Below are 25,163 nucleotides of genomic sequence, written 5' to 3'. Positions count from 1 at the left end.
AAAATGAGGGGAAACCATAGATCTGAGTTGGCCAACTGAGCTGGTCTGAAGCAACAGAACACAGTTCGAGTCCGGTGGCACCTTTAAGACCAACAAAGTTTTCATCAAGGAGAGCTTTCGTGGGCAAGCACACTTGGGGAAATCCCATACACTTGGGACAAAGATATCTTCTGGCTGTTTCTAAATTTGGGATAGAAAAACAAGATTTGGTCCAGTAGCACCATAAAGACCAACAAGATTAATTTTGACTCTCAAAAGATTGTATAAGATGCTGCTGGGCCTCTGGACTTGCTCTTCTACTGCAGACCAACATGGCAACCTGCTGGAAACTATTTTTCTTGTGGTAGGAAGTTTCCCCAGCTTTTTAAGATTGTGCTCCTGTGAAAAGGTACCAGTTCAAAATCCATTGGACATTTGCAATACAATCTATGCATAATTGCCCCCATTCAGGGGTGGAATTCTAGCAGGAGCTCCTTTGCATATTAGGCCACATCCCCTGATACAGCCAATCATCCAAGAGCTTACAAAAAAGAGCCCTGTAAGCTCTTGGAGGATTGGCTACATCAGGGGTGTGTGGCCTAATATGCAAAGGAGCTCCTGCTAGAATTCCACCCCTGCCCCCACCAAAGCCCACTAAAATCAGATAAGACTGGATGGCTGATTCACCAGTTCTTGCTGCTTGAGTATTCTGTCATTCCCTACTGCTCTGCTTTTTTTAACCTTTGTATTTACCCATAGCTACCAGAACATGCTTCTTTTTCATAGAATCATTCCAAGATTGCCCCTTGAATGGATTGTGCCATCACCCATCTCTCTAGAAATTCTGTTTGGAATAGACATTGGCAAGGACCCTGGCAAGCTTCATATGCAATCATAAGAAAATATATTTCTTCCCTCTGGACACAAAAGCCCTTCTGCCATCTTTGCCAATGTTAAGGGAGGAACAGGAATGTCTAATGTCAGCCACACACTCCAAAGGGACACTTCTACTGTGATGATCTGTTCCTCTAGATGTTATTACAACATGATGCCCATTGGCGATAGTGACAACCAGCCAGTTTTCTGGTGGCCTTCTGTGTGTTGCCCTTGGCAAAGAGAAGGGTTGAGCTGAGTGTGGCTTATAGTGCAAAGGGAAAGAGCTCTGGCTGAGTGAGTATTGGTTGGAGAGATCCAAGTGGTGCAATAATCCAAGGGGAAATTTATGAGCCAGCATAAATATGGCTAACCATGCCAAACCATAGTTCAAAGTGAAGACCACGTTCTTCTCAGTCCTTCTCTGAAAGTCAAGGGAGGGAAAGCCAGGACCACATATTTGATCTTATAGTTCTGCTGACCATTCATATATCAATTATATTCATGCTGATATTCTGGAAAGACCATCTTAACATGCCAGAAAGAACTGAGGTGGGAAAAAATCAATCTATGTCAGCCTCAGCAAATTAAATATGTCTTATGAATTATCTAGGTTTCCTTTGGCTTCCTGTGCTCCAAGATCATCAAGAAATTGTGCAGTGGCATCAACCTCATGAGCAAAAGTATTAAGCATGCTGAAGTTGTAAGTGAATTAGCAATCACAGTGTTGGTTTGGTTTGTCATTTCCAGTTTTAATTCAGCTGCAGCCCTTGCATATCTGGCACCAACGGTGTTTCTGGCATGAGCAAGACAATTAACAGAAAAGAGTAAAATTGACAAAATATACGATTTCAGGTTCTCGTTCATCCCTTTGCAGAACCCAAAGAATGCCACTTGGTTGTCCATAACTAAGAAGGATGGAAAGAAAAAACAGGAGAGACTTACGCAGGGCATGCCACTCATCCTGGCGGATGGTCTTAGTAATATTGTAGGTGAGGTTCTTGGGAATGGTTGCTGAGGAGTAGTGGTACTTGATGTATGAACACTGGTCAATTGCTCCTGAGAAAATCAAGAAGACATTGCAAAAGCAAAGTTAGGTACACATGAACAGATTTCAGTTAAAGCAGTATTTATGAACCTGGGAAAGCTCTCTACCAGTGGCCTGAAAAAACAGCTATTTCAGTAAATGTGATCACAAAATGTGTGACCACCATTGTTCTTTCTCTCAAAAGTATGGATGTTGCAAAGAGTTTTTCATGTCTTCTTGGTAGTAACATTGTAAACAGTCAAAACTGACATAGATAGTCCCAGATATTGTAACTCAAGAGCCCCCCAGTGAATAAATAAATTCAGGACAGACAAAAGGAAATGCTTCTTTACGCAACAAGAAATTAAATTCTGGAATTGACTACCAGTGGACACAATGATGTCTACAAGCATATGTAAATTAGGCATGGAGAACAATTTCACCAATAGCTACTCATGAAGATGGGTAAAGGAAACTTCCAACACTCCGAAGCAGTAAAGGGAGGGAGAATTTTCAGTTAATAACCAAACATTATCAAAGATCATCCATTTAAACCCAAGCAACAATACATCTTTAAAACACAGAGAGAACAGTTTAAACATTAGGAAGGAATCAGGGGTCATTGAGAAAATGCCAGACAAAACAAAGGTTTTTACTGGTGCAGATAGTGATGGAAGGGGTTGGAAAGAAATTCCATAATTTGGGCGCCATAGCCAAGAAGTAATTTGGAGGAGTTCCATAATTTGGGGGCCATGGTCAAGACGGCCCTCCCTCAGGTCACCATCTATGTAACCTCATAAAAAGGAGGAATCTGAAGAAGGACTTCAGAAGATGACCATAGCAGTTGGGTAAGTTCATATGGAACTAGGTAAAATGGGGGGGGGGATATTTAATTATAGGAACAGATTAGGCACTCCTAATCACGACAAATATTCTATATTACGGACCCTGTTCCCTCATCTGAAGTAGTAGGCATGCATATGAAAGCTTACATTCTGAATAAAACTTTGTTGGTCTCAAAGATGCTACTGGACTCTTACTGTTCTACTGCTTCAGACCAACACGGCTGCCCACCTGGATCTAAGTAATATATATATATACTAATAATAAACATGGCTTGATAATATGACGTTGGTATCTGATCCTTTGTTGGTATTAATAACAATATGTTTTATTTTATTTTATTTGAATTGGTATGCTTAATTAAGATGTAACTATTAAACAAGCAAGTATGATTTCTGTTTGTGCATTGCTGATAAAGTCATACAACTTTTTAAAATAAAAAATACTCAATGTTCAGGCAGAATGGTATCAGCATTAAAGCTTCCTATCTACCCATCCCAAGGGATTTCCTCAAAGGTGATTCTGGTCAGGAAGATAAAATATATGCTTGGAACCCATCTACAGTTCTTCTATGCATACTCATAGGAAAGTGAAAGGACACTTGAAGGTCAATCAGATTAAGCATCATGGTTTCCTCAATAGTGAACCCCAGGAATTATCACTGTGTAAGAAGAATAGAGCAGGGGTGGCCAAACTGCAGCTCAGGATCCACATGCATATTATGTAGCTCTTTCATGCATATTATGTAGCTCTCAAAGCTCCCAGAACTCCATCCACCAGCCTGGAGAAGGCATTTGTCTCTTTAAATCACTTCTCCAAGCCAAGCCAGCCAACAGCTTGGAGAATACATTTAAAGTTAATGTTTTCTTTCCACCTCTCCCTCCTTCATCTATTTGACTTCCTTCCTTCCTTGTGGCTCTCAGACACATTTATTCTATGTGGCTCTTATGTTAAGCAAGTTTGGCCACTCCTGGAATAGAGGATTTCAGTAATGATAACAATCAATAGATGTGAGTTGATTTTGTTTAGTGATATCATGTTATGATCCCACATTGATAATAGTTTGGTGGTGGTGGTAAGTGTCATCAAGTCACAGTTGACTTATGGTGACTCCACAGGGTTTTCAAAGCAAGTGACATTCAGAGGTGGCTTGCCATTGCCTGCCTCTGTGTAGCAACCCTGGACTTCCTTAGAGGTTTCCCATTCAAATAGTAGCCAGGGACAATCCTGCTTACCTCCCAAGATCTGACTAGATGGGGCTAGGCTGAGTTAGCCAGGTCAGGGATTTTGTAGAGCTTATGAAACCAATAAAACCAATTATTTTGAAAAATCAAATAATGTAACAAATGACTCACATTAGCTTCAAAACTTTCATAATGAAATATGATTTTTTTTCCAGTGAAACTTTCACATGTAACACCATTTACTGCAAAGGAATTCCTATGCAGGGTCTTCAGGTGGTGACCAAACCAACATGAACTTGACCTCCCAAGGAACATGTAGTCATAATTTTTACAAGGAGGACCACAGAGAAGACTTAAGGTGTTTGTAGGCTCCCTTTCAGTGGGAATAAAGATTGGGAGGAAGAATTAAGCCAAAAGTCTATCCATATCTTTGATTACTGGCCTTTCAGTTCAGCAAGACAACAGGACTCTTTGCCATCTCCAGACCTGATGCTATTCGGTGTCCTGCAGGTTAGATTTCTCCTACCACTTGCCTTTATAAAAGGAGCTTTCGAACTACCTCAGGTCATGAAATTGCATCTGGCATGAACTGTAGCGATGTGCCACAAAATCAGAGGGTGAGTAAAGCATTATGCAACCTAATTGCTAGTTACGACCTAGGCGGGTTAGCATCTTCCAAAGTTTACTGGAGGTGTTCATTGTTTTGCTTTCTGCGGGTTCTCCTAGACGTTCTGCCTCTGACAGCAATTAGACTAGACAAAACCAAATATTATAGGGGGAAAGCAAAATATTTACATAAGGGCCCGTCTGCCCTGACAGCGTGATGGGCTCCGGCGTGTGCCTTCGCCATCTGGGCACCAAATGCACACCCGGAATGAAAAGTTTCCCAGCAAAGGGCTGCACTTAAAAGGAAAACTACAATGATCTTTTTTTTTACTAAAATAACAGTAATTGCCTCTGTTCAATGAACTATTTAACATATTTATATGGGTAACAATGTTCAAAGTTTGTCTTCAAGCACTATTATTTGCTCTGCTGCATTTATGCTACTGAAGAATGGACCTATATGGGTGGGAAACCAAAGTGGACTACTGTGCCATGGTCAGGGGGTGACTACTTAAGTTGGCGATGTGCCTGAAATCTTTCCCCTGCACTGGGGCTAAAAGACATGGAACAAGTAATTCCTTAGGAGGAAGTGAAGAAGTCCATGCCTACAAACTTAGGCATGGAATTCTAGCAGGAGCTCCTTTGCATATTAGGCCACACACCCCAGATGTAGCCAATCCTCCAAGAACTTACAAGGCTCTTTTTTGTAAGCTCTTGGAGGACTGGCTACATCAGGGGTATGTGGCCTAACAGGCAAAGGAGCTCCTGCTAGAATTCCACCCCTGCTTAGCTCCCATCAATGGCAGATGCCATTGAGGTTCCAGGCAGGGTTTTTGAATGCAGAATCTGAGAATGCGCACAATGATAGAAATATTAAACCAGAGGTCCCTAGCTTTCTCTCTCTTTTTTAGCCTTCAGGCTCCTTTGGAACTCTGACACAGCATGGTGGACACAGTGACACAATGGCTGCAACAAAATGGTTGCCACAGAAGGTAGAGGCAGTGACAAAATGGCTGTTGCAGCTTACCTTCAGTGACACAGTGAAGAGTATTGTGCTGAAGTAGCAGCTGCTGGGAAAGCAACATTTTTCTTTAAAAGATCTGCACAGCCAATCAAATTTTTAATGGCCAATTAGAAGCCCTGCTGAGCGAAAGCCACACCTGGCCACACCCACTTTCTTCAAACACTTGGCAGGCATGAAGAGAGGTATCCTGGGCACCATGGTGTCCACAGGCACCATGTTGGATATCCTTGTACTAGACGAACATATACCCTTCAGTTTTCATTTTGATTTGGGAAATCCATCAGACTCTGCTGGGTGAAACCAGCTCTGCTCTGAGCACCAAGAGGTGGCATAAAAAGAGAGACAGAGAGAGAGAGAGAGAAAGTGGGCGGCCAGCTCCAACTGGTGGTGCATGATGCAACCTTAGCAGCATAGGCATGAATGCTGCCATGCACAATGGACAGTACACATCTATTTATTTACTTACTTCAATTATACCATGCCTTTCTCCCCAGTGGGGGCACAAAGTGGCTCACATTTTTCTCCTCTCCTCTATTTTATCCTCACAACAACCCCATGAAGTAGGTTAGGGTGAACGTTTCTGACTGGCCCAAGGTGGCACAGCAAACATCTATGGCAGAGTGAGGATTCTAATTTGCATCTCCCATATCCTAGTCTCTAACAATACCCCACTGAAGCTGTTCCACTGTATACTAAGTCTAGCTGTTGTTCTGCTACCTTTGCACTGTCTCCTTTGTGGCTCACCAAGGCTTTTTCCAGCACCTATTTCCTGAGATCCTTTAACCTAAGGCAGGGGTGGCTAATGGTAGCTCTCCAGATGTTTTTTTGCCTACAACTCCCATCAGCCCCAGCCAGCATGGCCAATGGCTGGGGCTGATGGGAATTGTAGAGAAAAAACATCTGGAGAGCTACCATTGACCACCCCTGACCTAAGATGTCAGAGATTGGACTTGGAGCCTTTTGCATGCAAATCATGTGCTCTGCCACTGACTAGTAGCTCTCCAGAGTCTCAGGCCATGGAAGGCCTTTCCTAATGTCTGTTTCTTGATAGCCTTTAATCAGTCAAGAATTAAATCCAGGGCCTTCTGCATGCAAAGCTCCGCCACCAGTAAAATGCTTATGTAGCTGGAATTAATTTTTGTGTTTTCAGATACCCATCCAGCAGGTGCCCTCTTTTGGACTGCAGAACACAAATCTGCAGTTGTAGGAAAGAAATGATGGCAAGCAGGGGTAGAATTCTAGCAGGAGTTTCTTTGCATATTAGGCCACACCCTCCTGATGTGGCCAATCCTCCAAGAGATTACAAGGCTTTTTTTTGTAATGGCAAGTATCTTGTTTATTATTCAAAAAAGCATCAGCAGTAGCATGTAGCTATTTGGCCTAACACAGAAACCAATCTGCACATTCTCTATTAAAATCAATGGGATTTTGCAATGGTCAACACCATGGAACACTAGAGTGGATCGAAGTGTTTTGTTCAAGGGACCCTGAGACTGAGATTTCCTCCATCTTTGCTCTGAACCTGTGTCACAATAGCGAAGGAACTGGGATGTTCAGGACAGGTTGCCTGATCCAGATGCTGCAATATCTTAGGTGTACAATGGCCAGTCGCTACAACACTATATCTGTACAATGGCCAACAGCAACCCACACATGTCAATGGCATAATGGGTTCCCACCAATATTGGCAAAAGTGTGGGTCACACCCAGATATTGCATTGCAGCACCTCCACCAGCAAGCATCAGTCGTTTCTGACTCTGGGGTGACGTTGCTTTCACAACATTTTCATGGCAGACTTTTTACGGGGTGGTTTGCCATTGCCTTTCCCCAGTCATCTACGCTCTCCCCCCAGCAAGCTGGGTACTCATTGGACTGCAGTACTGCAGCTTTACCACTCTGTGCCACGGGGCTGCTATACCTCTACCATGTCTCCATGTAATCTTTCCCCTACATGCACTTCCTCTTCCAGCAGTGGCAAATGTGACCAGCCTTGCCTGAGTGAATGCGCTCAGCCTCATGCCCCGCTGTGAAGTGAAAGCACTCGGCACATGCTCTCAAGGAATCAGTGCCCTCCCATTCTTCTTTGGCAGCAGAACACAGGTGACCAGAGCTTTTTTTGTAGCAGGAACTCTTTTACATATTAGGCCACACCAGGGTTCTTTTTGAGCAGGAAAGCATAGAAACACAGTTCTGGCTGGCTTGGCATCAGGGGGTGTGGCCTAATATGCAAATGAGTTCCTTCTGAACTTTTCTACAAAAATGCCCGGTGTGAAACAATGGTGATGTCAGGGTGTGGCCTAATATGCAAATGAGTTTCTGCCAGGCTTTCTCTACAAAAAAAAGCCCTGGGTCGCACACCTCTCATGTAACCAATCCTCCTGGAGCTTATAGTAGGCCCTGTATTCTTGGAGGATTGGCTACATCACGGGTGTGTGGCCTAATATGCAAATGAGTTCCTACTACAAAAAAAGCCCTGCAGTGGCACTGTGTTTCAGTTAGTCCTCTGTGCATATTGGAACTGCCTGGACAAAGGTCCCTTTTGGAATCCTGTGCTTGGGAAAGCTAGAGCCCATCTTGGTCAGCAACATTTGTAGGTTCACTTTTATGACCACAGAGTTCTTTATGTTGTTTGTGACCAACGAAAGTTCTTGTTATTGTAAACTTATTTCTAAGTAAGGGGCTATGTTGCATGCACAAGTAGGCAAAACCATGGGTATATCAGCTTTCTCTTAACTGGAGGGGGTTAATGTCTAATTGAATGCAATGTGAGCTTTTGTGTGTAAATGGCACACAATTAGCCCCATAATCACAAGGCCCCAGAGCTTCAAGAGTCACAACTTACCACTGCCCTTTCAGCCCCATATATGCCCATGCTTTCATTCCAAATTCCCCCATTCAATTGTGATTGAGAGAGCCAGTTTGGTGCAGTGGTTAAGTGCATGAACTGTTATCTGGGAGAACCGGATTTGATTCCCCACTCCTCCACTTGCAGCTGCTGGAATGGCCTTGGGTCAGCCATAGCTCTTGCAGGAGTTGTCCTTGAAAGGACAGCTTCTGTGTGAGCTCTCTCAGCCCCACCTACCTCACAGGGTGTTTGTTGTGGGGGAGGAAGGTAAAGGAGATTGCGACCGTTCTGAGACTCTGAGATTCAGAGGGCAGGATATGAATCCAATATCTTCTTCTTCTTCTTCTTCTTCTTGAAATGATTGTTCATATAGAGACATGTGGTAGAGGTGGTAGAAAGTGCCATCACATCACATTAGAAGTTACAGTGACCAAATGAGGTTTTCAAGGCAAGAGACATTCAGAGGGGGTTTGCCATTGCCTTCCTCTGCACAGTGACCCTGAACTTCCTTGGTGCTCTCCCATTCAAATACTAACCCGGGCTGTAGCTTCTGAGAGCTGATGAGATCGGGCTAGCCTTAGCTATCCAGGTCTGGGCTCACAGATATATGGAATGACTTATATATACAATGACTTAGGTGCCTTCAGTGAAACTTCATGTTTCTGCCATTGCCACCACCTAGCATCTCTCCATTTGAACTGTTCATGGTGGATGATTAATTCAAATGTTATTCTTTGTTCTGGCTTTGATATTTACGAACATATTATTATTTCAACTCATTTGATAATGATTTAAATATGAATAAATATGTCAAACTTCAGCTTGTTTAGAACTTCTGCCCCAACACTGTATTATTTCTCCTGTGGGAAGTTGTGGACTCTCATAATTTGGTTTTAGTTCTTTCAGTAGCCCATTTTAACTGGAATGCACAGTTAGTTGGATAGCCATAAAGTATGGTAAGGTCAATATACTTCTTGAGGCAAAATCAGGATGATGGACAATGAATGGTATCCTAAGGCAGAAGGAAGTTCCTAGTAATTTAAATGGATAGTCCACTCCTGTATGAGCAGCTGAATCCTGGTGAGCTCTGTCTTTTCTAACCTAGAATCATGGAGTTGGAAGATGCCTCTAGGGTAATCTAGTCCAACCCCCTCCACAATGCAGGAAATTCACAAGTACCTCTCCCCTACATACACATACCTAGTGACCCCTGCTATAAGCCCAGAAGATGGCAAAAAAAAAAAACAACTTCTCCAGGATCCCTTTCAAAACTGGCCTAGAGAAAAATTGCTGCCTGACCTCAAAGTGGTGATCAGCATTTCCCTGGGCATGTAAAAGGGGGCCATGAGAACTAACCACTGATGCAACCCTTCCTGCCCTCCTCCTCATGATCTGCCTAAGTTCCCAGAATCAGCATTGATATCAGATGGCCATTTAACTTCTGTTTACAAAGCTCCAAAGAAGGAAAGCCAACCATTTCCCAAGAAAGCCTGTTCCACTGGGGAACTACTCTGTCAGGAAGTTCTTTCTACGTTTAGTCCGGGGGGAGGTGTAGAAAAAGCCCAGCAGGAACTCATTTACATGTTAGGCCACATCCACTGACATTACCATTGTTTAGCATTTGGCTTTTTTGTAGAAAAAGCCCAGCAGGAATTCATTTGCATATTAGGCCACACACCCCTGACACCAAGCCAGCCAGAATTGCATTTCTGTGCATTCCTGCTCAAAAAAGGCCCTGGTTTAGTCAAAAACTCTTTTGGTTTAATTTCAACCTGTTGGTTCTGGTCCAGCCTTCTGGGGCAACAGAAAACAACTCTGCACCATCCTCTATATGACAGCCCTTCAAATACTTGAAGAGGGTGAGCATATCACCTCTCAGTTACCTCCTCTCCAGCCTAAACATATCCAGCTCCTTCAACTTTTCCTTCTTCAGAGCACAAAAGGCAAGTTGGAGGTGCCAGTTCACCAAGAATGATCCTCTTCTTGTCTACATGGAGTACTCCATCCACATGCCCACCCAGCAAGCCACCTTTGTCTTTGATGGCATTTGCCATTTGCTGCAGCATAACCCTAAGAATTTCTCTACTAAGAACTTATCGTATGTATTGTAGATTCTGTTTTTGCTAAAACAGGAGGTTCTTCCAAACAATGAAATTCCAACACATTCCACAGTATAATCTGGTTTGGAAACTTCAGTTCAATTGAGTACTTTTACACAACTCAGGAAGTCAACCACATTCAACTCAAGACTTCCTGATCAGTAAATTGCATGTCATAATGACGGTAATCTCATTTTGGTTGCAATCTCATGACATTTTTGCTTTAGGGTCTCCAGCTAGATTCTAATCTTTATCACTCAGAAAGTACCAGTTGGTCACATTTCCAGTGGGAGATGCACTGATTACTAAAAGAGTCTGAAAACAGAACTTTGATAGATCTCTCTCTAAAAACGGAGGACAGGAAATATTCCTTAAAATGTTGCATCTGAGCATTAAATTGGACTCAACACAAGGGCTTCCTCTCCTTGTAGCTATGGTTCAGGATCAGGAAAGTTTATTTACAGGGATAGGAAGCTGCAGAGGGGAGAAGAAAGGGATGGAATTGCTTTCTCCTTCTGTCAGCAAAGCTCTGCTCATTCAAGCAGTAGGAAGAAATAGCTTCATGTGCACCCTTCCCAGTGAAGTCTTCCATTCCACATTGCTGTTACTCTGTGTAGGTCCTCTGAACTTGCCAACACTCACTTTGAAAATTCCTGGAGATTTGGGAATGATGCTTGAGGAGGGAGGAATTTGGATGAGGAGGGAGTTTGGCTGTGATATAATTCCGTGGCGCCCACCCACCAAAGTTGTCATTTTTAGGAGAAATTATCAATGTAATCTGGACATCACTTGTAGTTCTGGGAGACTCCAGTCCCCACCTGGGAATTAGTAGAAACCCTACTGGAAATGACTGCTGGGGGGCGGGCAGGAAGATCAGAAGACATCAACAACTCTGCTGACCAATCATGGGATCCAACCCATTATCTTTGACCTTGCCTTCTTAACTCTACTAGGAAGAGCCCCGTGGCACAGAGTGGTAAAGCTGCAGTACTGCTGTCCAAGCTCCCTGCTCACGACCTGAGTTCAATCCCAGCAGAAGCTGGGTTCAGGTAGCTGGCTCAAGATTGACTCAGCCTTCCATTCTTCCAAGGTCAGTAAAATGAGTACCCAGCTTGTCTTGGGGGAAATGAGTACCCAGCTTGCTGGGGGGGAAGGCAATGGCAAACCACCCCATCAAAAAAAGTCTGCCATGAAAATGTCATGATGCAACATCACCCCAGAGTCAGAAATGACTGGTGCGTGCACAGGGGACTGCCTTTACCTTTTTTTCCCTTAACCCTAATATCAGACCCCTGCACAAACACCAGATCCTCATATATCTCTAGAAGCAGTCATCTCATGATACCTTCTCATTACACTTTCAACCAAGAGTAAAATTCTAACATTAGGAATATGAATGAGGTTGCACCAGATGAACACAGCTGGTTAAATGGAGCAGCTGGTGGGAAGGATAAATAAATACATATTCCAGCTCTGAAGTCTCCCAAGCAGGGAATTGTGCTCATAGTTTCTCTTAGCCATACAAAGAGGCCCTCCACCAAAGAGGCACAGAGGACAATTATGAAACACAGTTTGAGCCTAGCTGCTAACAGTCTCACGGTCAGAATACAGGATGAGTGGACCAGGGGGGCGTTGGAAACTGTAGTTATGAGTTGGCTATTGTTCTGGTTCCTTGTATGTCTATTTTCATGGACAATGAGGTTTAAAAAACTGTAAAGTCTTTATACCCTGTTTGGCGGCAGAAGTTAAATGATCGATAAAGAATCACTGAGACATCAGTTGCTGGTAAAGACACACCAATGATCCAGCAGCTTGTTGTGTTTTAGGGACATAAAAGAAGGACAAGCTGTTTGTTATATGGCACAAGAACACCAGAACAAAGGCACAGAAGTGGACTGCCTTATACCAAATCAAAACACTGGTCCATCTTAGCTCAGTGTGGTCTTCTCCAGCTGCTGCCCTCCAGGGGTCTTTCCAAACATTACTATGAGATCTTCCCCAAACAGAGATGCAGGGGGTCAGAAATGGAACTGCATTCATGCAAAGCATGGTCTCTGCCCCTGAGCTCCCGTTCCTGTTGCCACAGGTGAGTGGCTAATTATACCCCTTTGAAAGCATAAGAAAGCATAAAAGCAGCCATACTGGATCCATCTCACCCACCATTCTGTTTTACACAATGGACAAACAGATGTAGTGAAAAGGCCCACAACCACAGCCTTGGAGTTGGAAGGGACCTCCTGGGTCATCTAGTCCAACCCCCTGCACAATGCAGGAAATTCAGAGATAAAATCCAGATGCTCTTAAATTGTACAAACTCCCTATCATATGACTGGTTTGCTGAACGTCTCCTGCACCAGCATATCACAGCCATGCACTAGGGCTGCCAGCCTCCAGATGAGACCTGAGGATCTCCCAGAATTACAACTCATCTTCAGACTACAGAGATCAGTTGCTTCAGAGGGTAGAATCTACAGCACTGTACCCCACTGAGGTCCCTGTCTTCCCCATTATCCATTCCCAAACCTCCAGGAGTTTCCCAATCTGGATCTGACAACCCTAACCCCTCCCCCCATCACCTCCCAGTAGCTAGGGGGGACTTAGCAACCCTACCATGAACTCGGGCTACCATTGCCAAATCTGAGTTGGGAAATTCCTGAAGACAGGCTGGAAAACTGAGCTAAAACCAAGAAACTGAATTTTAACAGGAATAAATGTAAAGTTCTATATTTAGGTAGGAAAAATCCAATGCATGGTTATAGGATAGGGGAGACTTGTCTGGGCAGTAGTACGTGCAAAAAGGATCTAGGGGTCTTAATGGACCATACGCTGAATGTGAGTCAACAGTGTGATGTAGTGGCTAAAAAGGCAAATGCAATTATGGGCTGTATCAACAGAAGTATAGTGTCCAGAAGTGATGGTATCGCTTTACTCTGCTCTAGTAAGACCTCACCTGGAATATTGTGTTCAGTTTGGGGCACACATTTTAAGAAGGATATAGACAAGCTGGAACGGGTCCTGAGGAGGGCGACGAAGATGGTGAGGGGTCTGGAGACCAAGTCCTATGAAGAAAGGTTGAAGGAGCTGGGGATGTTTAGCCTGGAGAGGAGGCAGCTGAGAGGTGATATGATCACCATCTTCAAGTACTTGAACGGTAGTCATATAGAGGATGGTATGGAATTGTTTTCTGTGGCCCCAGAAGGTAGGACCAGAACCAATGGGTTGAAATTAAATCAAAAGAGTTTCCGGCTCAACATTAGGAAGAACTTCCTGACCATTAGAGCAGTTCCTCAGTGGAACAGGCTTCCTCAGGAGGTGGTGGGCTCTCCTTCTCTGGAGGTTTTTAAACAGAGGCTAGATGGCCATCTCACAGCAATGAAAATCCTATAAATTTAGGGGGAGGTATTTGTGAGTTTCCTGCATTGTGCAGGGGGTTGGATTAGATGTCCCTGGAGATCCCTTCCAACTCTATGATTCTATGATTTGGGAGTGGAGCCTTAGGATGAAGGGGAGGAGCCTCAGTAGGATATATAGTTTCATGGAGCCCACCCTCTAGAGATATGTTGGAATTCCAGATCTCCAGGCCCTACATGGAGGGTGGTGAATTGGCAATCCCATTATGGACCATCAGCTTGGCCACAGACACAGCCTTTTCTAGATCTCTTGGCTTGACACAGTATCAAAGAGCAGGGATGGGGAATGAAAATTTGGGAGACTAGCTGATGGACATTGTTTGGAATGATCCAGTCAATCTTAATGGATTAGATGCATGTTCTCTCTCTCTCTCTGGAACAGAGGGAGATGCTAGTGCTTGATGATAAGCATGGTAAATCTCCTTCTCACTCTAGTATGAGGACCAAAAGTAAAGCCCACTTGCAAGCCAGTTCCTCGTTTGGGTCAAATGTGAAGACCATGGAGCATTAGCTTGCAATGTGCTCTGCTGTTAGGTCTATTTATTTATTTCAATATTTATTTCAATATTTGTACCCCACTTTTTCTCCCCAATGGGGACCAAAGTGACTTATAACATTATTCTCTTCTGTTTTAGCCTCGCGGTTACAACAAACCTAGAAGGCATGCTAGGCTGAGAGAGACTAATTGGCTTGAGCTCCCCTGGTGGAATGGGGATTTGCATCTGGGTCTCCCAGATCTGAACTGAAGCTATCATACTGGGGTCACATTATGAGAAGGCATCACTGCAAAAGTCCATAATGTTAGGAAAAGTTGAAGGCAGCAAGAAAAGAAGAAGAGCCAGCCTGAGATAGTCTGACTCAGTCATGGAAGCCACAGTCCTCACATTAAAGTGAGGCTATTAAGGATGTGACGTTTTAGTGGTCATCAGGGGTTGAATTCTAACAGGAGCTCCTTTGCATATTAGGCCACACCCCCTTATGTAGCCAATCCTCCAAGAGCTTACAAAAAAGAACCTTGTAAGCTCTTCAAGGATTGGCTACATCAGGGGTGTGTGGCCTAATATGTAAAGGAGCTCCTGCTAGAATTCCACCCCTGGTGGTCATTAGTTCATAGAGTCAGCCCTGACCTGGAGAGCTCAGGCAGGCTCGATCTTGTCAGATCTCAGAAGCTCAGCAGGGCCAACCCTGGCAAGTACCTGGATGGAAGATCTCCTTGGAACACCAGGACCAGGAGGCAGAGGCAGGCTATATCAAGCCACTTCTCTGAATGTCCTCCATGCCCCAGTAGGGTTCACCAGAAGTCACCATGACTTCCAGGCATGGAAATACACACAATACAAAAATATCCTGCAAAAATGTTAAGACTAATTCATGGGGTCACCCAGGAGTGGAATTCTAGCAGGAGTTCCTTTGCATATTAGGCCACACACCCCTGATGTAGCCAATCCTCGAAGAGCTTACAAGGCTCTTTTTTGTAAGCTCTTGGAGGATTGGCTATATAAGGGGGTGTGGCCTAATATGCAAAGGAGCTCCTGCTAGAATTCCACCCCTGTGGTCACCATAATTGGAAGCAACTTGGTGGCACTTGACACACACAAACAGCCACTTTGACCGCTATACCACACTGGTTCTCAGCCTAAGTTCCAAACATATTTATTAATTTGTTCCTGTTTCTCAGAAAACTGTCTCCCCAAAGCAGTTTAGATCAATATAGAGATCAATACCCCCATCCTCCTGTTTACAAACTAAATAGCTACACAAGGAAGAGGAAATGGAGGACCAAGATGGAGATGGAAAATGATCTAACAAAGTTGAGTCCAAACTATCTGCTGCTGTTGGTATTCCTCCTGGAAAGGAGTGGGGGAATTTCTCAGTGATTCTGAGTCCCCTGGCAAGTGAAGAGAAATCAGAGTGCCTTTCCCTTTCTTCCTACAGACTCAGTAGGAAGACTCAGTATTCTTTCAGGCCAGGGTTTGAGAAATTCCTGAGGATTCAGGAGAGGAGCTGGGGGAACAGGGCTGCCTCTTCTAGGTGGGGCATCCTCCACACCTGCCCTCCAGTTCCTGCTGCTACTCAGAGTGGCAATGAGAAACATTTTGCATGGCCATGAGGCCAATGGCATGATGTCTTTCTAGGGAAAATCTGGAAGTGATGTCAATCTTCCCTAGAAATCTCTAGCTTCCTAGAGATGTGCAACATCGCTTCCACATTTCCCCAGAAGTGATATCATACCATCTCAAACAGTTGCTCCCCATACCCCTGCCCGCCTCCAGTCTCCCACTGGTTGCCAGGCTGTGCCTGGTAACTCTACAAGGGAGGGCAAGCTTTGCAAAGGGTAGGGATCTCAGCAGGGTATGATGCCATAAAGTCCACCAGGGCTTTCTTTGTAGAAAAATCCCAGCAGGAATTCATTTGCATATTAAGCCACACCCCTGATGTAGCCAGTCCTCCAATAGCTTACAAAAAAGAGCCTTGTAAACTCTTGGAGGATTGGCTGCATCAGGGGGATGTGGCCTAATATGTAAAGGAGCTCCTGCTAGAATTCCACCCCTGGGTCACACACCCCTGACCCCAAACCAGCCAGAACTGTGTTCCTGCTCATTCATCAAGACAAGCCTTTTTTGGCATATATAAAAATATAAAGTAGAGGGTCGGGCATGTTACAGATTAGGAGAGTACAGAGTGCAAACAGAATAAAATTAGGATTACAAAATATAAACAAGGTAGCAACATAGTAAAACCTAATACATAGTACTACTTATCAGGATGAGTAACGATAGCTCTATAAAGAAACTTTGCTACTATTTCAGTTATTTCCACCCTCTAAAGCAGCCATTTTCTCCAGGGGAAATGATCTCTGTCATCTGAAAATCAGCTGTAATTCTGGGAGATCTTCAGTCCTCATCTGGAAACTGGCACCCATATTTCAAACAGGAAAGGGAGCAGCAAGTAACAGTTCATTCTCTGGCTAGAGGCAGAGGTCAATCTTAGCAGTCTCCCCATTTCCATGGGGTACATCCTGAGAGAGTGGGATGCTATCTCTTAGCAGTCTTTGACCCCCTGAGCAATGACAGAAGTTACAACATCCTCCCCCTCAGAGCAACTGGTCAGTAATCTAACAGGCCATTGTTAATAAGCCTGATCACAAAAGAAACAATGGATCAAACCACCACCACTACCTCAGTAACAATTGACTTTTAGTCATTCCCTCAATTAATAGGAGGGTCAACTTTTAATCTGTGATTAGAGTTTGATTTGCTTAATCTACTTACTAAACCAATTAAAATCCGAAGGCCTTTGTTTATTTAAAAGGATTTCAAGTCTGCCACTAAGGCCGGAAATCTTTTCTAATCCAGAAGGCCTGTGCCAAGAATCTACTAGGAACTGGGTGTGGGGGGTGGTTATCCTGGAAAGCAATCCTTTTACCTCACAGATGGCAAAAGCAGCGACTTCTGTCACTTATGATAAGTCTCATCCACCACTTTTCATCTCCCGCTGAGTCAAAGCATATCAGAGAATTGTGAAGAGAAAAACCTCCACCCACACACTTGACATACGGACTTCTCTTCTAACCAGACTAATAATGGGGAGATTTATTATTTATAAAGTCCCTCAAACACTAGGTGCGGGACTATTGTTAAAGTTTAAAAGAACCAATCCTGCCTGCAGGCTTACAGCCCAGTCAATCAACACATTTTCTGTCAGCTATTAGGATTCAGACATTGGAGGAAAAAATCTCACCAGCCATCATCAGACATCGCAACAGACCTTTGTTTATCCATGACCAGCTCAGATATGGCTTATTTGCCATGCTCGTGCACAAACACCCCTTTCTTTCCTCCCTCTTTTAATCATGTGCTGAGTGGAATTCCTGGTTTAGGAACCTTTGAATCAGACTCCATTGTGAGAGCTGAATGTAAACAAGTTGAATGAGGTGCTCAGAAGCTACAGATGAAAACATTATGAAAGACCATAGGAAGAGGCCGCCTGTGTTCAGATGTTTACATGGGAAAATGTTAGACATCACTAGAACAATTTCACACATTATCCAAGTATGTCATTGCCCTGTCACACTCAGCCAGGTAGATGAAGCCAATCACAGTTTCATGAAAAAGTACCTGCAAGAAATATTCATTTGTCATCTTTTGCATTTCTTTAACAGTGTTCTTAATATGTTTTAAGTAAGCAGTCTAATGTGAGCTGTGGAATCCGAGGCTAGTAGTGGTCCCAGTTCTAATATGTCTTCAGTAATGTTCACTCTAAACTGAGTTAGAGTGAGCTAGCTCACCATTTTCAGCCTCTGGCTCATACATTTTTGTCTTAGCTCAGAAAAAATGGCCCCGAGCAAACTAATTTATGAAGCAGCTCACAATTTTAATGCAGTAGCTCACAAAGTAGAATTTTTTTCTCACAAGAATCCACAGTTCAGAGGGAGTATTGGTCTTCAGTGATTTCTCATTGAATACTTTTGATGGAAGCTATGATGAGGACAGACCCATTTGGGGGAATAGCACCATACCTGAAAAGCATCCAGAATTTAAAAAATTCACCACACAGAAAAGCTTTGTTCTTAATTCAATAGTCATTGACAGCTTGATGGAGCCAGCTATGACAAAAATCACAGCAGAGAGAGATGACGCAGAGAACCAAGTTGAGAATCTCCAATATGGTGAAGACATAAAAGTTCTAACATTCTGTCCCCTCCCTGACCTACTCCTTGGTATTTGACTCTTTTCCTGGGGTGAATAGCTACTGCTGGCACATATTTGTGATCTACTGGCTTGCTTGGCAGTGTAATCCTAAAAAGAGTTACTCCAGTTTAAGCCTATTGAAATGAAAAGGCTTAGACTGGAATAACTCTCTGTAGGATTGCATTGTGGATCATGTATCTGTCCAGGGTTGACCTGTTCCCTTACGAGATGGAGAAGCACCAACTGATATTCAGTTGGGCGTTGAGGTTAAGTGCTATGTGTGAGATTTGACCTGGGGATTTCCTTGTTTACAGCAAAAGTTCTAGCTATGATTCAATAATTTGCAAATGCAAAATCAAACCTATCTGGTCTGCAGTGTCCCTTTTTCCTACAACTCAGACACTCTGGTCGTTTTCGCACTCACCTTAATCAGCAGCGACGACCCTCTTCACCGTGCAGGATCTGCGCGGATTTCGCACTAATTGCCGCGGAGCACCCAGAAGAGCCGGAAAGTCCCAGCGCTTTTGCGGCGCAAACGGAAACCGCCAAAAACCAGTTTCCGTTTGCGCCGCAAAAGCGCCGGGACTTTCCGGCTCTTCTGGGTGCTCCGCAGCAATTAGTGCGAAATCCGCGCAGATCCTGCGCGGTGAAGAGGGTTGTCGCTGCTGATTAAGGTGAGTGCGAAAACGACCTCTGTATCTTCATACTGATGCTTTGTTTGCAATTGAACAAGAGTGTTTCAAGGATATTTGCATCAGCGCAGTTGGTGACGTGGCACTTAGCATAACAGCTTAGCGGGGTAGCTGCTGTCAGCACATGTTCACACTGTACTGGCTTGCTCGGATTATGTATACCCAGGGTAAACATGGGCAGGCCACACATTATTTAAAAGCAGCTACCTTTTGAATGTGTGTGCCCCTTTTGCACCCACATGCACCCACAGTACGTATCATTTGCCATGCATCACCTTTGTGCATGTTCCAAACTTATGGGACTGAACTACACTTCCCAAGCAGCAGCACAAAAATGCATAACATACTGTGATTGTAGAAAAAGCCTAGCATGAACTCATTTGCATATTAGGCCACACCCCATGACATCACCATTGTTTCACACAGAGCTTTTGTAGAAAAGCCCAGCAGGAACTCGTTTCCATATTAGAACTATGTTTTGCTATGTTTGTGCAGGCCCTTGGTCTACCTCCTAGTTCTCATGTTTGGTGTTCTCAGTTGCTTTGCTTGTTTCTTATATTTACTTTTGTAAATGTTCTCAAATAACCATTCTGCCTCAGCTGCACATTTCTGGGAGAGATGACGGTCACCAGTTATCTGCTGTCTGAAAAAAACTTCCACTTTAGAAAGGAGTCTGTGAACTAAAGGGGGGGGGAGAATGAGTAGATGTCTGGTTTTTATAACTGCCCGCCATAATTTGTGTGCCTGTTTGCACTGCGTAATTGACGGCTCTGTGACCAAGTATAAAGGTATGCTTTGACTTGTATTGACCAGTTTTGGCAAAGTCTGTCTTTGTTGTGACCATGTCTATCATTTTCAATAAATGCCTAATTTGATTTACATCAAAGAGGTGAACCGGGTGATAACTGCACAGAACTTGACAGCCACACACCCTGACACCAAGCCAGCTGGGACTGCATTCCTGTGTGTTCCTGCACAAAAAAACCCCTGGTGATTGGACTTAGAATATAACAAGAACATGCTCAGCCCTGGGTGTTATACAGCTGTAGGCATTTTCAACAATATTTTATTATTAGAACGTTTTGTGGCTTGGTGGGTCCTGGGCTGGAAATACTGCCCTCTAGAGGAAGATGATTTGGGCACAGGCTGGGGGTTGGCTGCCTGGCAAAAGGACAGGAATAGAATCATAGAGTTTAAAGGGGTCTCCAAGGCCATCTAGTTTAACCCCCTACACAACGCAAGAAATTTACAAATATGTTCCCCCACCCCCAGAGACCCCTGCTCCATGCCCAGAAGATGGCAAAAAAAAAAAAAACCCTCCAGGATACCTTGCCAAACTGGCCAAGAGAAAAATTGTTGCCTGACCCCAAAGTGGCAAACATTTCCCTGGGTGTGTAAGAAGGGGCCATGAGAACTAAGTAGCTACGGAGGGCCCGGGGGGCACAGCCCCTCCACCCAAACCTCCCTTCCGCCTGTATAGCCCCTCCTTTCCCCACTGCCCTCGCTGCTGCCGCTCTCCTAGAGCTCTCTCCACTTCTTTCTTGCAACCACTGCTCTCCCCGCGGCTCCATTCTCGCCAGCACTGCTCTTCCGCCACCCTCTGCATCCCTTTCTTGTGGCCCCCACTCTCTCCATGGCCCAGTTCTGGCTGCTGCTGCTCTCCTCATCCCTTTCTTGAGGCCCCCACTCTACCCGCAGCCCTGTTCTGGCCACCGCCACTCTCCCACTGCTCTCCGCACCCCTTTCTTGCGGCCCCCACTCTCCCCATGGCCTGGTTCCGGCTGCTGCCACTCTCAGCACCCTTTTCTTGCAGCCCCCACTCTCCCCGCAGCCCCGTTCTAGCTGCTGCTGCTCTCCCACCACTCTCCGCACCCTTTTCTTGTGCCCCCCCACCCAAAATTTTATGCCCTGGGTCCCCCCACCCAAATATTTCTGGCTACGGGGCTGCTAAGCACTGATGCAACCCTTCCTACCCTCCCTCTCATGATTTGCCCAAGTTCACAGAATCAGCATTGCTGTCAGAGGGCCATCTAGCCTCTGTTTGAAAACCACCAAAGAAGGAGAAGCGGCAAGTTCCAAGAGAGCAACTCCTCATTCTATATCCCCCATTCTTCCTGCTTTCAAAGAAAAGTTATTTGTTTAAGCACATTTCTGGCTTTGAACAGGACATCCATTAAACCATGACCACTAACCTGACCCTCTTGGGGCCACAAGGGTTACACAGGCAAAATGGGTAGGATTGGAATAGTAGAAAGACAAGCTGCACACCTTCACCCTACTCCACTCAGATATAAAAATAACCCTTGGACCCACCTCTTTTATAAGTTAACCCTTTTTTCTGCCTCCTGAGCTAGTCAAATGCTGAATGGGTGGGGGAAGGACAGCTGCAAGAAAGGGAGATTGAATTGTGATTTGAGCAGAGATTTGAACAGTGCAGCTCATTGCTGACTAGCTCTTCTATTTAGTAGAAATAAAATTCATATGCAGCAGTAATAATTAGTTAGGAAAACATTCATTCCAAGGTTGTTGAAATACTCAAGTGTACTTCCAACATGATGTCTGAACAAACATTTGAAATCCCTTATGTAATTTTGCCAGCATCTGCTTCCATTGTCTATAGTCTGCAAATTCAGCTATTTTCATAAGCTTATGGATAATGCAGAGGGGCCTAAAGTCAGGGGCTCACTCTCAAAAATGCAGCCCGGCATTGCTTATATGGCTAATGCAAGGCTATCAATAAAAAGGACTCCAACAAGCAGGACATTTTTTTGAGCACAAACACACAAGATCACAGTTCTGACTGGCTTGGCCAGGGCTCTGGTTCAAAAAAAGGTCTCCAGCAGAGGGAAGACACTAGGCAGAGGGAAGGCACTAGGCAGCCCAGATGACACACTCCATCCTCTCCAACAGGCAGTCCCGTAGTTACAGGGGGCCCATGGGTACCAGGCTGCTCCATTCAACCAATCCCCCTTCAACCTCTGTGGCCCCTCCATTGGGCCGAGACCCAATCAAGACTCAATTGGGAGACCCCAGGCAGACTCTGCCCGCCGTGCCTCCCCCCCCCCATCAGCAGGTAAAATGCTGCTGCAGTGGCTGCTGCCCCCCTCCCCTTCCCTTTTGCGGCTCCATCGCCCCACCCCTCCCACCCCCCTCCCACTGACTGGGCCAACACCTCTAAGCATTCTCCTCCCTCAGGAGGCTTGGCTGAGTCTAAGCATAGGGCTGATTCCAGACATGCTCAGCATGTGTGTGTGTGTAGTGGAATGCACTGCCGCCACAGAAGGGAAGGGGGCAGCAGCTGTGGCAGTAGCGCTTTACCGCCGATCAGCTATTTGGCAGGGGTGCGGGGGATGAAGCCTCTTGTGATGTCATTCTGGGCACCACAGCCCCCCACCTAAAAATTTATCCACTGGGCCTCCCCCCAAAAAAATTTCTGGCTACAGGCCTGTCAACAGGCTTGTGAAGAGAGTGAAAGATGTGGAGCTGCCCAGAAACACCTCCTCCTGGAAGAAGCTGGGTTTGTCACTGCCCACTCCACTGCCTGTGGCTCTCTCTCTCTCTGGCCATGTTGGGGGAGGGGAGGAAACAAGGCCTCTCATTGGGCTGTGTGAGAACACACATCCATGAAATGCAGATGATGGCACTGTACTGTTCTGTGTCAATACCATGGAAAGTAATCTACTGAGCGGGTGACATTACTTCTGGTGACATCAGGGGGTATGGCCCAATATGCAAATAAGTTCCTGCTGGGCTTTTTCCACCAAAAAGAGCCCTGCCAACAAATGTATGCATGTCCTAGCAGCATATTTGGTTTTTCTTATCTTAGAGATGGGCACAGTCTGTCAGGATCTGACTCCTTCATTGCAGTTCTTCTCAACATGAGCAGGAGTTGTGCAAGATATAATTGTCCCAGAAGGAGTTTGCAGAGAGGTCACCTCTTCATAATTTATTAAACTAAAAAAGAAGAAACCTCAGCAGTATGAAATCCCAAATCATTTATAATGGTTGCTCCAGTGTGAATGAGTGAGCAAACAGGACAGGAAATGGGGAAGGGTCAGGAAAAACGATGTTCAGTAATCAAATAGAGGAAATTCCAGGCCAGATCCTTGAGGTTTTTCTTGAGAAAGAGTTTTGTTTTCTCCAAAGAAGAAAGATAAGATAAAGGGAGTTAGACTGGGATCCACCCACAGAGGGTTCTTTAAAAGCCAGTTTAAGCAGTCAGCAAAACTAAGTTGCAACCGTTTTCTAGACTGTACAACTTCAGGTTCAAGACAGGGTGTTCACTTGCTCACAAGTAAAAAACTCATTGCATGTAGAAAGCTACCATTCAGCTTTGTCAACCCCCCCCCCCCTTGCAACATTCAATCTTTCTACTTGCAAGTAAATAAAGTTTTGGCATGAGGGCATCCAAATGCACCATTCTGCAACCTGAAGAGGTATGGTCCAGAAAGAGCATTGCCATGTCATTCTGCTGAAAGTAAAACATCACTGAGACACCAGTCATATAAACTGTTCTAAACAACCAGACATATTTTTTTCTGAAAATGTATAAGAAACATCAAATATGAGGCATTGATTAAAGAAAAGAAATTGCTCTGCTGTAGACAATGTTCCCTCTAAATTGAGTTAGTGTGAGCTAGCTCACAGTTTTTGGCCTCCAGCTCACTCATTTTTGTTTTAGCTCAGAAAAAATGGCCCCAGAGCAAGCTAATTTATGCAGTAGCTCACAACTGTAATGCCAGTAGCTCATGAAGTAGAAGTTTTGTTCACAAGACTCCACACCTTAGAGGGAGTATTGGCTGTAGATCAGTCACTCAACATCACAGAATGACAGCATTAATAGAATGTATCTTTTCAGCTTCTATACAACCTTAGAGGATCTTTGGTCTAGTTCTCACTAAGGTGGCAAACCAGCAAGTGGTCTGTACCACTTCTAACTATAGATGGAGCTTGGGTAGAGTCCAGTGTTCAGTGGCAGTGTGTGCACTTTGAATAAAGAAGAACCCTAGTTCAACCCTTGGTATATCCAGATGAATGATATCATGTTGGGAAAGACAACTTTTTCTGCCTGAGACCATGGAGAGTTGCTAAGTGCAGGGCCCTGAAATGATCCAGTGATCTAACTAAGTATAAAGGTAGCTTCATATGGTCAGCTTTAAAATCTGTACTCGCAAACTCAACAAGAACCAGGCTCTGGAGAATCTTGCAAGTCATTCAAAGTGAATTCCAACGCAGGCTCATGGCTTTGGGACTCCAGTGCAGGCCCAATGGGACTTGAGCAACCCACTGTCTTTGGAGCTAGAGCCATTGTACTTTGGAGAAGGGCTGAATAGCCGACATTCTCTAAAGTGTTTGTCACTGACCTGTTATCACTCAATTGCATTCTATGCAACATTATCTATAACAGTGGTTAAGAGTGTTTGACCAGTAGCTGGGAGACCCAGGTTCAAATCCCTACTCATACCATGGAATCTCACTGGGTGACCTTGGGCACACTCACTCAGATTAACCTACCTCACAGAGTTGTTGTGAGGATAAAATGGACCAAAGATGTAAGCTGCCTTGAGTCCCTACTGGGGAGAAAGACAGGATACATACAAATGAAGCAAATAAATAAATAAATATTATCAAAGTTCTGAAGGCGGAAGTGAAAAAAGGTTTTTAACAAAAACAATACAAACCACATACAGTCGTATCTTCCACAGCATTCCCTTGACTAACATTACTGCTTTGAACAGTCATTAAGATATGTGCAGCTATCTTCAGAGACTATCCAGTACTTTGAGGTTTTCTGAGACATGCAGCTATTTAAGCGCAAAGCACTTTCTAAAATATTCATGCCTAATTGATTATTTCCTGATTTGTTTTGTTGTTTTTCTCAAGGATGTT

The 25,163-nt window shown here is 44.4% G+C and overlaps 1 protein-coding gene across 1 annotated transcript in view; it reads right to left on the bottom strand.

The window, feature by feature from the left end:
* The window catches only part of TMEM178B (transmembrane protein 178B), a 374,746-nt gene that overhangs the window by 280,076 nt on the left and 69,507 nt on the right, over positions 1-25,163 (bottom strand). Inside the window, exon 2 of the mRNA XM_060245680.1 lies at positions 1,798-1,911. Within this exon, the coding sequence (XP_060101663.1) occupies positions 1,798-1,911 (114 nt within the window). The remainder of the gene's footprint in view (positions 1-1,797; positions 1,912-25,163) is intronic.

Source organism: Heteronotia binoei, chromosome 8 (assembly GCF_032191835.1).
Source record: "Heteronotia binoei isolate CCM8104 ecotype False Entrance Well chromosome 8, APGP_CSIRO_Hbin_v1, whole genome shotgun sequence".
Taxonomy (NCBI): domain Eukaryota; kingdom Metazoa; phylum Chordata; class Lepidosauria; order Squamata; family Gekkonidae; genus Heteronotia; species Heteronotia binoei.
Note: the sequence above shows the minus strand (reverse complement) of the source record. Positions and strands in the feature narration are given on the sequence as shown.